The sequence below is a fragment of the Anoplolepis gracilipes genome, chromosome 13 (genome assembly GCF_047496725.1).
Source record: "Anoplolepis gracilipes chromosome 13, ASM4749672v1, whole genome shotgun sequence".
Taxonomy (NCBI): Eukaryota; Metazoa; Arthropoda; class Insecta; order Hymenoptera; family Formicidae; genus Anoplolepis; species Anoplolepis gracilipes.
In genome coordinates, this window is record NC_132982.1 from 4,316,082 (window position 1) to 4,332,135 (window position 16,054).

At 29.5% G+C, this 16,054-nt stretch overlaps 2 protein-coding genes across 3 annotated transcripts in view; both read right to left on the reverse strand.

The window, feature by feature from the left end:
- Window positions 1–11,346, reverse strand: part of LOC140672500 (uncharacterized) — a 126,135-nt gene extending 114,789 nt beyond the window's left edge. The window contains exons 1-3 of the mRNA XM_072904701.1: window positions 11,078–11,346; window positions 10,160–10,300; window positions 9,518–9,663 (exon numbers count right to left, since the gene is read on the reverse strand). The gene's annotated coding sequence lies outside the window, so the exon portion shown is untranslated. The remainder of the gene's footprint in view (window positions 1–9,517; window positions 9,664–10,159; window positions 10,301–11,077) is intronic.
- Window positions 11,347–11,804: 458 nt separating this feature from the next.
- Glyrs (glycine--tRNA ligase) lies at window positions 11,805–15,682 on the reverse strand. Of its 2 annotated transcripts, none has more exons than XM_072904808.1 (5): window positions 15,260–15,682; window positions 14,844–15,146; window positions 12,852–14,535; window positions 12,461–12,648; window positions 11,805–12,273 (listed from the first exon to the last, which is right to left on the reverse strand). In XM_072904808.1, exons 2-5 carry the CDS (start codon window positions 15,087–15,089, stop codon window positions 12,163–12,165), a joined length of 2,229 nt encoding a protein of 742 aa, XP_072760909.1. In that variant the 5' UTR covers window positions 15,090–15,146; window positions 15,260–15,682; the 3' UTR covers window positions 11,805–12,162. The 2 variants fall into 2 exon arrangements, with proteins under 2 accessions (XP_072760909.1, XP_072760908.1); XM_072904807.1 differs by having other exon boundaries at window positions 15,236–15,682.
- Window positions 15,683–16,054: the final 372 nt, after the last annotated feature.

A 16,054-nucleotide genomic window follows, 5' to 3' on the forward strand; every position in this document is an offset into this window, starting at 1 on the left:
AATCAGAAATCACAATTTTCCTTAAAGTTATTGATAAGTTTGATTTGATTCCTCGTGTCTTTAACATGTAAAATAGCCTGTGCGTGTCGGCGGACCAATGAAAGAACACCGCGATAACGGCTCGAAAAGAAACACGGAAGAATTAGCCGGACCTAAACAAAGTCGATACCGCCGATCAATAAATCAAATCCCGCGACCGGTTCAAAAGTAGTATTAAGTCTCTATCGCGTTACGCGGAAAATAGGCCGGGGTCCGCCGAATATTTGGACCGCGACCAGTCGAACCAGTTCGTATCTTCCGGAAGACGTAAGGGTGCCTCACTGCACTGCCGAATCATGAATAAATTTTAACAAGACGGGGAGTGAAGGAGGGGGAAAAGAGAGAAGACACTCGATGCTGCGAGCGCCATATATATATGTATAAAGAAGCGATAAATCAAGCCTCCTAATCAGACCGCTTCATCAGGCCCACTTTTCGATAAGTTATGAGGGAGGAGAAGACAGAAATTCGAGCGGGGGCGAACATCGAATTCTTTTCCGCCAAAAGTTAGCCGAGATCAAGATTAGTTGATCGAAATATTTTCTTAGTAAGTATAAGCATAAATAAATCAATATCCTTTATTTATACATATATATGTATGTATATTCCAATGAGTACGAGAGAGAAACATATATATAGCAAGTTGCATTAATCTGAATGATTAAATATTTCATTAAGAAAAAAGGATTACTTTATTAAAAAAATGTATCACATCAAATTTATGAAAATATTCCAACAGATAAAAATGGAAATTGTCTGTTATATCTTGATTAATTTTATTATTTAAATGTGTTCTCATAGTTTGAGTAGCTCTCGTACTTATTGATTTAAAAAGGTCTAATTAATTAAGAAAAAACTTATTACATTTTATATAATTGTTTTCTATCGAAAAAATTGGCCATTCTCTCTCCCTCTCATTCTTCTTCATTTCTTCTCTTCTCTCTCTCTCTCTCTCTCTCTCTCTCTCTCTCTCTTTCGATCTCTTTGTGAGTTTTCTGATAAAAAAATATGACAAATATTTCTATGTTTAACTTCTATGTGTCACTTCATACTACTTTTTTTGCAAAGTGTAGTGTTTATCACGTATACTTTGAATTAGCAAAAATTAATTCTACTAAAGCGTACATCATCCAATCAAAAAGGAAAAAAAGATAAATAAATTAAATGAATATTAAACTAAACTATAAACGAAAACAATATATAATACTTATTTAATAATGTCACTTTTTTATGATATTACATTAATTTTACATTACTTTCATTATAGAGTCAACATATGTCAACAAATTAGAAACAAACGCGAAAATCTAATATCTGTTTACACATCTGGACTAATATAATAGAATGCAAGGAATTTTGTGATGAAATGTTTTTCTACAAGAAAGCCTTGTTTTGCAACAAATATTTTCTAATAAACAATAGTATTTTATAACAAATAGTAATTGTGAATAAAAGAAGTTATCTTTTATTGATATTTTTGAGAAATATAAATATACCAATAAATAAAATAAACCAATTTCATACAATTCTTTTACAGAAATTTGGGCCTTAAACTTATCGTTCTTTAAATAATATAAAAAAAATGTAAAAATAATTTTATATTTTTAATTAATAAATGCTTAACAAGCTATATATTTGCAGAAAAATCAATATAATTAATTTCGCTTAATATTACATCAAAAAAGCTAAGCAAATAATTACTCATGAAAAGCATGTTAAGTCTTTCATCTATTTAATATTCTCTACAAACTTCTCAATGTCTTTAAGGTTATTAATGTTAAAACTGCTGCTTCAAATTGGCTGTTAATTACTATTTGATGTAGCAATATCATTAATAATATTATTAACTCTCTCATTGTCAGAATTAAAATACATGATGGCTGCTGACTTATTCCATAATTTGTACGGAATAAAAAAATAAAAATTTCTGAATTAATCAATATTATAAAATCTTGTTTGAATCTTATACATAATATTAATGATAATAATAATTAAGTCTCCAAACTGTTATTATTAATAAAACACTTCTTTTATTCAAATCTCTCTGAAATCTTAAGTATTTGATATTTTCAAAAATTCGACGTTTAAATATACTATGAAATTTTTGTCCGATTATTTAATTTTCATACTTATTTACAATTTATATATATATGTATATATAAATTACAGAAATATTAAATTTATTAAATATAATAATGGTAAATTTATATTATCGTATTTTAATATAATATTATAATTAAGTAAATAATATTATAATTTATGATGAACACATGTCAAATATCTAAATATTTTATGATTTTATTATTAATTTTATTGTATATAAAAATGGCTTAAAAAACAATAATATTGAATTTTTTTCCATTTTCTTATATCTAATTTCCAAAAGTATACCAATATTCTGATGAATATCCAAATGTTTCATTAAGATTAAAGGATTTTTTTTCAAAAAAGTTATTGCAAATAGTACAGCTTACTGTACTATTCGGATTTAATTTAATATAATTACAATCTCGTATCCAATTATAAAGTTTTTCCAATGTATCTTTATTAACTTTATATATGTATATTCTTCAAATAATTTTTTATAACTGACGTAATATATAATCTTGGAGCAAAAAGCTTAGCACAACTATTACATTTTAAATCATAATTTAATGGTCTTGTGTTACAGTAAGAAACCCTTTTTGTTTTAAGACAACATTAGGATGATTGTAATTATGTTGTTTTTTTTTTATGTAATAATATATTTGTGTAGTTTACTGCAAGAACATAATTTTTACCACAAATACTGTACTCTATTTTGTTAAAGCCTTTTGATATGCCCACAGCCAATCAGAAATGTTTTTCAGTACAGACATGATATTCGCTCTGTGACACCGATTGTGTATTATTAAATAAAAGAGAGAAGAATAATTTGAACAAAGACTATACAAATAGAAACTAGTTTATAGAAAAAAGAGGGAAAAGTCACGCGAAAAGATATATAATTGTTTATATAAATATAAATATTGATATACATACATATGACAAAATGCTACAATATTTATAAACATAAGTATCACAGGGTTTAAGGAGCGAATAACGGAATACAATATAAATATAGTCAAATTATAAAATGTAATATAGGTCAAAGTTTACAACATACGGTAACGAATATCACCAAAAACCCCTTTGGAGGCGCAATTATATAGAATAAATGGACGTGGAAATTTAATAAATTACATAATAGTCATTTCATAATTTGACTTTATTTATATCGTATTCCATTATTTGCTTTTTAATCCCTGTAATACTTTTGGTTTAATACATACTCTATCTCTTTCTCTCTCTAAGATCCGGTTTTTCAAATATTATTTAATCTCAATTTAAATCTTTAATATCAATTTAAATTACATCTTTGTCTCTTGAATCTGAAAAAGACGTAGATATAGTTTAAATCGAGGTTAAAGTTAACCCACGTTGAAAAAACGAGCCTACATTTCTAACATTTCTTAATCTTTAATGTTAATTTCTTATCTATTGTTAATTAAATAACAGATTAGAGAAAACATATAATCATATTTTCATATCGCAATATTCTGTAAAAAGTTATAAGAATATAATCCACAAATTCAAAAATTTATGTAAAATTATGTCGGATTAAAGTATAACATATCTCGTAAACTATTGAATTTTTGGCCATTATATCCTTTATATAAAAATTTATAAAAATTTGCAATAGAGTTTGCACTGTGATCACAGTTTGAACAAGGTGGGATATCACCGAAATCTAGATTCTCACGGGTCATTTTCGCGTCCCTTAACGTGTGGGCGACATTTTTCAGTATCGCGGGACACGAGTGTGTGTCCGTCCTGTGTGGTCTACCTGACCAACGCGTATCTTACAGCATTCTAATCGACGGTCTTCGGTAGTTCGAATTCGGCTACCGAGACGCGCGACCAGAATCCTAATGAATAACATTAATTAACGCCTATAAATTCTCTCTCTGTTTCGTACCGGGACGCGCGCACAAGTAAAACAACCGCGTGATCGAAAAGCTGTCGGATGCCGACGACATGCTCGCGATCGAACGATGAAATCCTTGGAATGCATCCCAACTTCGTTCGAACGACCGTGTAAAATCGAGATCGTTCAATCTGTTCTTAAAAAAAAAAAAAAAAAAAAAAAAAGAACAAGTATTACGACAATTAACTTTGAAAGCCGACAGGTTCGGTCAAAACAAGCTGGAATATTTAGAAAGCCGGTTTCTTTCTTAATTATTATAGCTTTACGCTAAACAACTTTGACTTACGAGAACTATACTACATGTATGTATACTGTGTATTTTGTGTGACTTGTAATCTAGAAATATTGCTAGAAATATAAATTTTTTTTTTAATTTATTAAAAGTATTGGTCCAAAAAAATAGGCACAACTGTGTCGTGCACGCGAGAGAGTGTTAAACCTCTATTTACTCTTCCTATCAAGCGAACGACATTAAATCCGCTTCTATCAGCGTAACGATACGCCTCTGTTAATTAATCTTGATGTCTCGGTAATAATTTATCGGATAATGTCCTGCGAAAACGCGCGCACTTAATAAGCCGGGGTGATTAATACTTTTTTACGTGAAACAAACCGGATAGTACACGAGAGACTTTAAAACACTTCGCGACCACATAAAATCCTACACAAAGTTCTGCACGCAATGATGCAATCCCTTCTGTCTCCGTTGAAGGAAAAAATGGGGAAAGAAGTACAAAGAGGAAAGAAAGAGAGAGTAATTACGCGACGGATAAATTGCTGAGAAAGCTGCGGCTCGGATATAACTGACGTTACGATTTGCCGAGTCGTAAGATTGCAGAATATTTATGCAAATTTTTAGCAGACATTTTATTATCATTGTAATAATATGGAAAGTGCTGAGAAAAGTATTGGACAATGGATACATCATGTGAACAAATAAATTTGAGGCGACTTCAAATATTATTAAAGTAAGTATTAATAAACTTACTAATAAAACATTAAATTATTGAGAATGCATATTGTTTATAAAAAATAATCTATTCTTTGTTTTTTAAATAAATTATTTAAAAAGATTGGATAATATCATGGTTTTTTTACTATATTTTAATTATATCCTGCAATTTGTGTAACAACGCATTTTCTTAATCCGAAAATGATGGATAAATTATGTATATATATATATATATATCTAAATCTTGATGAAATTATACTATATATTCGAATATAATCATTAAAGAAATAATTATTTTAAAAAATGTCGCAATTAAACAACAATTAATAGCGCGTTACTTACGTAACAAAATTCAGTGCTTGTTTTTATAACACGCATATTTTGCGTACCTTATTGAATAGAAATAATGTGTTGATTTTGCAAGAGATTTATATATTCTAGATGTATCTGTAAGATGAATATTGCAAATTAATTTTATATAAAATAAAACGTTAAGTTATAAACGTAAAAGTTTAAAACATTCATGATACAATTTACTTCATCGTTATCTCTTTTATATTCTAACTCATCTTCGACGAACACGCGAAGGTCTTTAATACGCTTTTCTTATGAGAATGGTACGAGGCAAATTTTTCCTCAAAATGTATACCAGCATAGAAAGCATATTGTAAAATGTATTCCAAAAGCAGAAGTTGGAAACATTGAGCGATTTTTATACGAAATGCAAACCAAGATCGTGAGTTTTATACCTTTTATACATTTTTCTTTATAATCACTTTTTCAGAAAAGCTGTATTCATAAATTATCTTCTAAAGCTTCATATACCTTGCAAGTATTTACTTTATTATAAAAAGAATTTTTTTAAATCGTTTTATACGTCTTTTATAAAAATTTAAAACGAGCTCATTATGTTCTAATTTATGTACATACATAATTACATATTTTTGTATAATTATATTTGTAAATTAACGTTATTTTACCTTAAGAATATAAACTATAATCTCAATGGTTGAAGAGAGTATTATTAAAAAGGTGTGCCATTCAGCTTAGAATTATTTAAAATATCTTTCTCAACGACGAATATTTCTCGACTGTGAACTAATTTTCGCTTTAAGGTGACCAATTAAGAATATACTAATGTGCACCACGTCTCGAAACGTGTCGTATGAATGTATTACGCGACGCAATTAAAACTCGGGTAGCACAAATGTAGTGCAAGAAAGATCTTTTCAACATATATACGTATATATACATATATGTATGCGTGTGTTTGTGTTGAAAAGATATATATATATATATATAAGGTGCACCGGGAAAAACCTCTTGTGCCTTTCGAAATATATTATGCAAATTATGTGTGACAAAAATCATAAAATTTTTTGTTAATAAAAACAGTAATATATATATACATTAGAAAATAAGAACATACACGTAATAACAGGATAATATTTAATAATAGTAAAATAGAAATGTGATAAATTAAATGCAAAAATAAATTAATTTGATTCAAGATATAATTACCAGAATGTCGATGACTGGATGTTTATCATATTTAATAAGTCGATACGACTTAATTAACGAATACATTCTTTTTTTCTGTGAATCTCCCTGTAGACGAACATTCAATTAATAATGTGTACACGCCTTCATAATATGTCGTACAGACGCATTACGCGGTACCAATTAAAACTCGAGAAACAGCCCGTGGGATTTTTCGCGCGCCAACAACCCGTTTGTGCGAATATCTAGAAGATCTTTATTCACCTACGCGCAAGTAGTTATAGCCTGAAAAGCGAATAAAGCTGAAAAAATAAACAAGAGTTAAGAACTATTCATGAAAGTTATAACAGTTGGAGTAATTTTTCGTTACGAATACGTACTCTTTAGGTATGCTCTAATAAGCATTTTGACGGTAGCTATAAAGCCGCAAGATATATACAGAGTGTCTCAGAACTGTTGCACTTTTCTTCAACTAGGAATCTGTTAATGCGATCGATTCGCAGGCTCTGATGAGAAAAAAGTTGATGGATACTCATAGATTATTAGAGTTTTTCAATCTTTAATTTTTAACACAAAAGAGAGATCTGATTATTGTCATATCAATTTCATTTTAAAAATTTCTTTATTATTGTGTTTGTATATAATATTAAAATATTATATATATAATCAAATATTCTTGATTTTCTGCTTTACATATTTTTATTTATTTATTGATGTTGTATGTATAGTTAACTTTTATAAATATATATATAGTAATATTTTGAAAATGATTGATGTCTTTGAAACTATTCTTCTCAATTTATATTCTAGATTTGGATTAAAAAAATGTTCCGATACACTCTGTAGATGCTTGTGTAAAAGTAATAATGTCGCGACGCAAATAGAAGCGCTTCTTGGTCGACTATTTTCGGGAACGTCGGCGTCGACAAAAGTCGTAATTCAACGAGTCGCATCAACGGGTTGTGACTGAATGGGAGCAAGAAAGAAATAGTGACGGGAAGGGAATCTGCGGAAGGAAGAGAGAGAAAGAAAGAAAAAATGCTTGCATTCCCGATGAATAGATTCCAAAACAGAATCGCTCGACAGCGGATGGAAAAGATACAGAAACAGAACAGTTTTCGTAATCTAATGCCAAGAATAAGAATGACAAGTCAATTCGGTTTGTGGAGTTTATTTCGATAATTATTAAATCTATGCAAACGAGTTCTCAATCATTTATTTTTATATAAAAAAAAAAACTAATATTTTAGACATCGCGACGAATTTAAATTAATTTTCTATGTCTTTTTTATTTTCACGGTTTAAGAAATAAAAGCAAGTTATTCTAGAAATCTTTTTTTCTGAATATAAATCAATTTTAGAATAATCAATGAAATAATTGAACCAATTTTTAAGTAATTATCAATGCTCTCGCATTATTATTATTGTTACATCTTTTAAAATTTTCATATTATATGTTTAAATAATATTTTGGTTATTAAATTCGTAAATTATTAAATAATAAATTTAATCTTTCTAGAGAAAAAGAATACATAAAATTTTCTGTATTGAAAGTTCGTTATCCTAATCCAATTAGTAAATATGAAAAAATTAACCTAACCCCATAAATAAAATGCATTATTTTATTATTTATATACTAACGTTATTAATAAAATTATTATTAATAAAAAAACATTGTTTCTGCTTGAAATTTAAATTCACACATTGAAAAATCTTGATTTTTATAAGTAATTTGAATATTCGTGAAATATAGTACTATTTCATAAATTGCTTCGAAAAAGAAATGTTCTATAAAGACCATTAAAATATTAAAATACATGTTTCTCTAAATTCAAAACAGTCGCGCAATAAAGCAAGATGCATTTCAGTTTCGCCTACGCGGATTCGCGAATAAGCAGGATAACGCACGGCAGTTCGCGAAGTGCCATTCGCAGAACAACTTGTAAACGAGTCGAGGAGAATCGATTCGACACGTTCTCGCGCGAGGGTTGTTGGCAGGTCGAAAAGGAGAAAGAGGAGAAAAATCCCGAAGGTTCGTCCTTTCTACCGCCTAAGGACATGTTTTTTTTTTTCGTTTTCAAGAGCCACTGTGGATAATTGGACCCGCACCCACGAAGAGCTCTCTTTTTCATCGTTCTCTCTCTTTCTTCCGCTTTCACGCTCCTACGAAATCTTTCGATCCAACATGCACAAGAGATGCACAAGAATGCGACACGGTTGTCGTGCATATAAAATTATATACGCGAAGATGTAAAACGCGATCGTGCAAGATAAGTATACTTAAGACAATTGAATAATCTTCTGATACAGAATTATATATGATATGCAAAAAAGCATTCGTATAAATAATGCTAAATGTGAATTAAATAAAACGACATTCCAATTTATCTTTCGCAAATCACAACATATTTAATTATTATTCAACATTTATTTCATAAAATATAGTAAAGAAATATTTGAAATATATTTTATTTTACGAAAGCTGACTATATAGATTGACTTATTTCAATTTTTTAATGGCATTCAATATTTTTTCCATTCACAAAAATCGATGCGCAAAATTACTTCCTGGGCGTAATCTAATCGAAAATTAAAAAAAAAGTATTAAAACCTTCACTCGCGATATGTAATCTCACCGTCATAATTGCTTAAATATTCTTTTAATCCGAATTTTTGCATTAATTTTTTTATAAATAATTTTATACATGTTTATTATACTGTGCTCATATAAAATGCAAACGTAGATTATATATTTAATTATTTCCGCGTGTACGTTAGTTAATAATAAAACTTATTAGCTTTATAGAATAAATAAATTAGATACTTATTTCGAATATAATATAGTTATAGTGTTTTTAATCCCCCATCAAACTCTAAATAGATAATTAGATTTTCGTTCCTGGCAACCTCGTACATATATGTAAATATCTTTGATACAATTATCATAAGTATATTTCTGCAACAGTATATGATTATTCAATTATCTTAATTATGTTTTATTATGCCGTTATTCGACTTACCTTAATCTTAGAATGACGTCCGCATGATACTCCCATCCGCAGAATTCGTAGACAAGGTTTCTCCGCTCAAACCATCGATAATATTTGGAAAATATTGTTGTATTTCCATTGGCGATATCACTACTGGCGTAACACATCATTGTCCCCTGTAATAATTATTCGATTAGCCGATTGTGATAATTATTCTATCAGTCTAAATTAGTACGGAAATTTTTCATACTCGACGCGTCTATCATAATGCTCGTCATAATTATCAACATAAAATCGTGATATATCGAATTCGACGAGAACGCTGATTGATACTCCTGTTTTTTCTAGCTAATACAAATGTCAGTATCTTTGTAAAGTAAAACGAATCATATTTATTTAAATACAATTATATTATTTAATATCTAACATGATGATCGTAGATGTATTTTTTTATTGCAATAGTATAATTATTCAAAATTATCTTCTACTATTACTTATGCTTTACCTTTTAACCTTTACCTTTATGCGCGTCCGCTCATGAAATAACATATACGTATAAAATTAATAAATTTCCCCATGTATCAACTATCAATGATATTCAGAAAATATTGATTCGTTTCTATTCGCAATACACAATACATTATAATAATTCCACCATAATTATTCGATTACCTTTTTTTAGATCGAATTTTTGTCCATAGATTTTTCCCGAACACTTTCCCGCGATGCGTCCGCTATGCCATTCATGGTTGCCAACATAAAGTCGTGATACATCCCAAGTGACGTAACACTCGATTACTGCGTCTCTGGTTACTGCAAATGTCAATAACTTCACGATAAATAAATGCTCATATATTTATTTCGAGAACATGAATAAATTATAAAGATTTAGTTATCTTTAATACAATGATTATAAACTTATTTCTTACTGCAATATGACTATATTGAATTGTCTCAATTATTAGTTATTATTACTTGTGTCATTACTCGACTTACCTAATAATTTAACGACGCGTGCCTGCCGAAAAACCGTATATTACATATACAATTATTTTCTGCACATAAACTATCGACGGAATTCAAAAAATACTGATCTGTTTCCATTCGCGATATATGTAACATTATAATTCCGTCGTAATAATTATTCAATTATTTTTTTAGATCGAATTTCCGTATAGATTCTTTTTAAACGACACGTCCACTATGCCGATTATAATTACCAACATGAAGCGTAACGTAACACTGATCGATTCCCGCGTTTTCTGGCAAATGCAAATGTCGGTAATTTTATGAAATAAAATAAATCATACATATTTATTTCGAAATCATAACTATATATTATATTTAGATATCTTTAATGCAATGATCATAAATTTATTTCTGTATTATAACAATTACTCGATTATTTCAATCTTTTATTATTTGTGCCATTACTCGCGGTTTACCTCTCGCATTCTCATCCATAAAATTACATACATAAAATTATTTTTCGGGCGTAAATTATCAATGATATTCGGAAAATATTAATCAATTTCTATTCATGACTATACCTAATGTATCATAATTTTATCACAATAATTATTTGATTACCTTTTTAAGATCAAATTTTCGTAGATTTTCCTCGAGCAATTCTTCGCACTTCGCGCACAACGCGTCTCCTACTACTACTATCTACTATGCCGTATCATGATTACCAACATAGAGACATAATGTATCAAATATCATGATTGGCATCCTGCATACATAACTAATTTGCGATTTGGCGGGCAAAACAAACTATGTTTATTTCTACATATAATAATTATTCATCTTTAAATAAATGTATATCTTTAATTTAATAATGATTATTATATAATTATATATAATTTATGTAGTATAAGTTACACTATATAGACTATACAGTATTATATCATGCAGTAATCCATCTTGTATAATTATCTTTAATCATTTTCAATTTGCAAGATTGACTTATATATTTAATTTACATGTACAATATTATTCATATACTCATAATAATAAAATAAGTATTTAAAAAAGTAAAAATTGCATAATTAAATCTATAATTAAAAATATATTATTTAATTTAAAAGAAATTATAATATATATATTTAAAATATTAAAGTAGATTATATGTATATGTATCTGTTTTGTTAATTTTATGTTTATAATGTTTTTTTTCTATTTTCATTAATAAATATTTTCAAGATTCCACGATAGAACATTGGGATATTTTCAAAATCTTTTAAAAGAGATGGAAATCTTTATTTTTTTACATAATATTCATAAAAACTATTAAACGAATAAATGCTTTCGACAAATGTAGATGACTTAATCATGACATTAATAATTTAAGAAACAAAAATTAGCAGTAATTAACATATATTAATCGTTAACAGAATCTTATATTAGTTATCAATTCTCTTAGATTTCATTCTCTTAAATTTTTCTTCTGGATAAGTGTACATATACAAAAGTATATACAAAATTGCAAAATCTAAGGAGTATTAAACATGAATTTCCTGATTAATAAATCACCTAAACGCTAAATCTTCCAAAAATTAGTAGTATATTTACTGATAAGATGCTGAATATATCAAAGATTTTTGTGTGGATGCAATTTTTATATAAACACTTCTATATATAGTAGAAACAAATTATTCTCAGGTCTATATTCTTTATGATTCTGTTGATTCTTGTTGTTCAAACTTGGGATATTTTATCTCCACTTCTGCCCAAGTAATCCTTCCAGAGGAAAGATCTCTTACAACGCCAGGCAATTCATCTAACTACAATTAAACATTTCATTAAATTAATAATAATTTGTTTGATTTATATTAATTTTAACGCTAGCAATTACTAAATTATTCTTCTTTGCAAATCATGTTTCTATATCCAAAATTTATATCATTTATATAAGTTTTATACATGTAGAATTCTTTATTTATATAAAAAAAAATATACATATATACATACGTTTATCCGCACTTGTCCCATGCTGTCTCTATCTCTAAGTGTTGCACTGTGTGGTGTCTTCAAGGTGTCAAAATCGATAGTAATGCCAAATGGTATTGCTATTTCATCAGTACGAGCATATCTACGTCCTATACTACCGGAAGAATCGTCCACTTTGTGTGAGATATCCACTTTCGTAAGTTCTTGCGCTGTAAAATGTTAATATAATCATCATTATTAAATACATTTATAAAGTAACAGTATTTATAGTGTTTATACTATTTATAGATAGTTATTATATTACATGTTTTATTTACACTTTCAATGAAAAATCAAATCAGAGATAAAATAAAAAAATATATTTGTTCTAATATAAAGATGAGTATAATAATTAGTGTTGTATTTCACTTACATAATTTTTTTACAAACGGCACGAATTCGTCATTACCACTGAGTGGCAACACTGAACACTTCAACGGCGCTATTACCGGTGGGAGAGCAAAATATGTTCTCTTCTCGTCGTCTACTCTTGTTTTAAAATTATGTTCAAACAAAGCGTACATAATGCGACCGATGCCGAAGGAAGGCTCGATCACTGAAGGTATAATCTCCTCAACATGAACGGTCTTTTGATAACGTTTTACTTCTATCATGTCTTTGGTGATCCGTACGTCAGTACCATCAGTTAGTTTCAACTCTTTTTCACTGTTGTCTTTAAGATGTTTCTCGAGGGCCACGATCTCAGCTTCACTTAATTTTGCTAACATGTCTAGAATAGTTTTACCGAGATTCTTAAAAGTTTTACCGATCAGTACCTTGTTTGGTACAATCTCACAAACATCCACCGTTTTCGGAACAGGCAGTTTCTTTTCCGCTACTAGTTTTACGCCGGTGGCCTCGGTATGCTGTTTTAAGTCATAGGCAGATCGGTCAGCACATCCTACACACTCTATCCATCCGTATGAAGTTAAACATTCAGCGTCCCAGCAGTCAGAGGCATAATGTGCCATTTCAGTGCTCATGTGCTGACGGAATCGTAAGCGATCCGCGTCAATGCCAACCTTCAATAGGAACTGATAAATCCTAGCTATATAGTAACCTAATGTTTCATTAGCTACCAAGCCAGATGAGACGGCCTCGCCTATAGTGACGTGTTGCGCGCTCGAGCCATCCATCTGATTGCAAGCCGAGTACAGCAGCAAGCTTATTTCTTTGACTGTCTCAAATTTGGGATGACTTTTATCACTCGGGTCGCAGAAGTGCTCGATCTCTGCCATGGTGAATTCTCGGACGCGTATGAGACCGGATCGTGGCGAAATTTCGTTCCTAAAAGCGTTACCAATCTGCGCTGCAGCAAACGGTAACCGCTCCTGATTGAATGCCAGCAATCTTTTAAAATTCACGAAGATTCCTTGAGCCGTCTCTGGTCTTAAGAAAGCCTTGACGAGACCAGATGGTCCAATTTGAGTACCAAACATTAGGTTGAATTCCATCGGTTCTGATAAGTCATTACCAGTAATTGGTGATTTCATATCATATTTTGATAGAACATGAGTCATTTCGCTCTCCGTCATGCCGTCGATTGTGTGCAAAATTTTTCTACAGTCCTCACGTGTCCCTTCATCCGTTTTCTTATCACAAATTAGTTTCTCCAGATGTGCTTTAATTAAGTGATCCAATCGAAAGCACTCGCCGGTTTTCACGTCTTTTACCATCACATCGGCGAATCGATCCACGTGACCGGATGCCTTCAATACCGGTTCAGGTGTCAAAATGGAACAATCAACCTCAAGCATCTGTTCTTCCAATATAAAGAAATTTCTCCAAGCATTTATCAAGTTTGTTTTCAATGAGCAACCCATAGGCCCGAAATCATACTGACCAGTGATACCTCCATAAATAGCAAAGGATTGATCTAAATAAAATCTACGCTTTAAGAGATCCTCCATCCTCGCCCTATTAAATGTTACATGTTTAGGAGCTAGAGACAGTTCCTTGTCTTCTAATATCTTTTTGTGCAACTTCAATTCTGCCACAGCTTTTTTGATGTCCAATTCTGGAGCACCGTCAGATTTTAGCTTTCGTATAGAGTCACCCTGCGAAGAACAATATGTCATAATTAATAACTAATTACAAAGATAATTACAAGTTACCTAAAAAAAAATTTCAAATTACAATAATATAAAGATATTAATGTAATAAAAATAATATAAATAAATAAAGATATACAGCATATTTAATGATAATTTTTAAAAATAGAGATCATCTATTTTCTAAATCTATCAACATTCAAAGCATTAATTCTGTTCAAAATATCTGAGAAATTGACAATAACAATATCATAAGGTTCTTTCAAAAGAAAAGAAAAATACCAAATGCTATTTTGCATCCATATGGTACTCACTAGCTCTTTGACATTGGCACGAAGTGGCGCCAGGACTTCCTCGACTTTAGGATCCGTCATATCGAGCGCGAGGGCAATCTTCAGCTTTTTGTTCGCCTTTTTGGTGCCCCACCGGCTGAAATCGAGTAAACTAGCGGTGGTAACGACGTTTCTGACAGGTAGCTCGGTAAGTAGAAAGTTGCTGAAAACGTGGTACGCCTCTGTTCTACGGGCGATACAGTACAAACTGCGCTTGAGAAGCTGCATTCGTCGCGAAAGTGTATGTGTATGTGCCGTGCACTTTCACGCATCCGCCATGCCGTCCTATTAGGATTGTTAGGTTAGATTAGAATAGGTTATGCAAGACATTTTCGAGTACTGTATTGACAGTCGTTACCGATTTTATTAATTACCTATTTTCTATTTCATTTAATTACCTACTATTTTCATCAAGTTTTCAATAAATATATGTACAAAAATCTATATCTATATCTACTATTCATTCTAGGACTAAAAATGAGTCATAGAAATGAATATTCTAGCGCATACATATAAGCCGGTATTTATGGTTCGTTCTTATGTAAAATCATCTTAGGTCATGTTTTCAATCGATTTCGTTCAACCAATCAGATAGCTAAATGAAAAGCGATTGTAAATATAAGAATTATGAATATCACCCATAGATGATTATATTTACTATAAATTATTTATTATATACATGAACGAATTATGAATACCAACCGCATAGATGATTATACTTCATAGAATTATTATCAATAATTTTATTTCTTAATTATCGGCAAAACTTGACGAACAAAAGCATAGATAATTAATAAATAAAATAATTAATATTAACAGTGATATAACAAACAGTAATACAATATTGTTACCTATATTTAATTTTCTACATATATTCTTTTTTTTTAAGAAAAAATTAAATTAAAAAATATTGAATTAATTACTGATGCACCAGAGAAAGCGCGTTTCTTTTTCAAATAAAGAACTTATTACAAAATAATTCAAATGAAGAAAGATCTCTCTCAGTAACATAATTACTATATATATAGTAATTATGTTACTGAGAGAGATCTTTCTTTATTTATATATATATATATATATATATATATATATATATATATATAAATGATATATATAATATATATATATATATATATATATATATATATATATATATTATATATATATAAAAAATATATAAAATATATATAAAA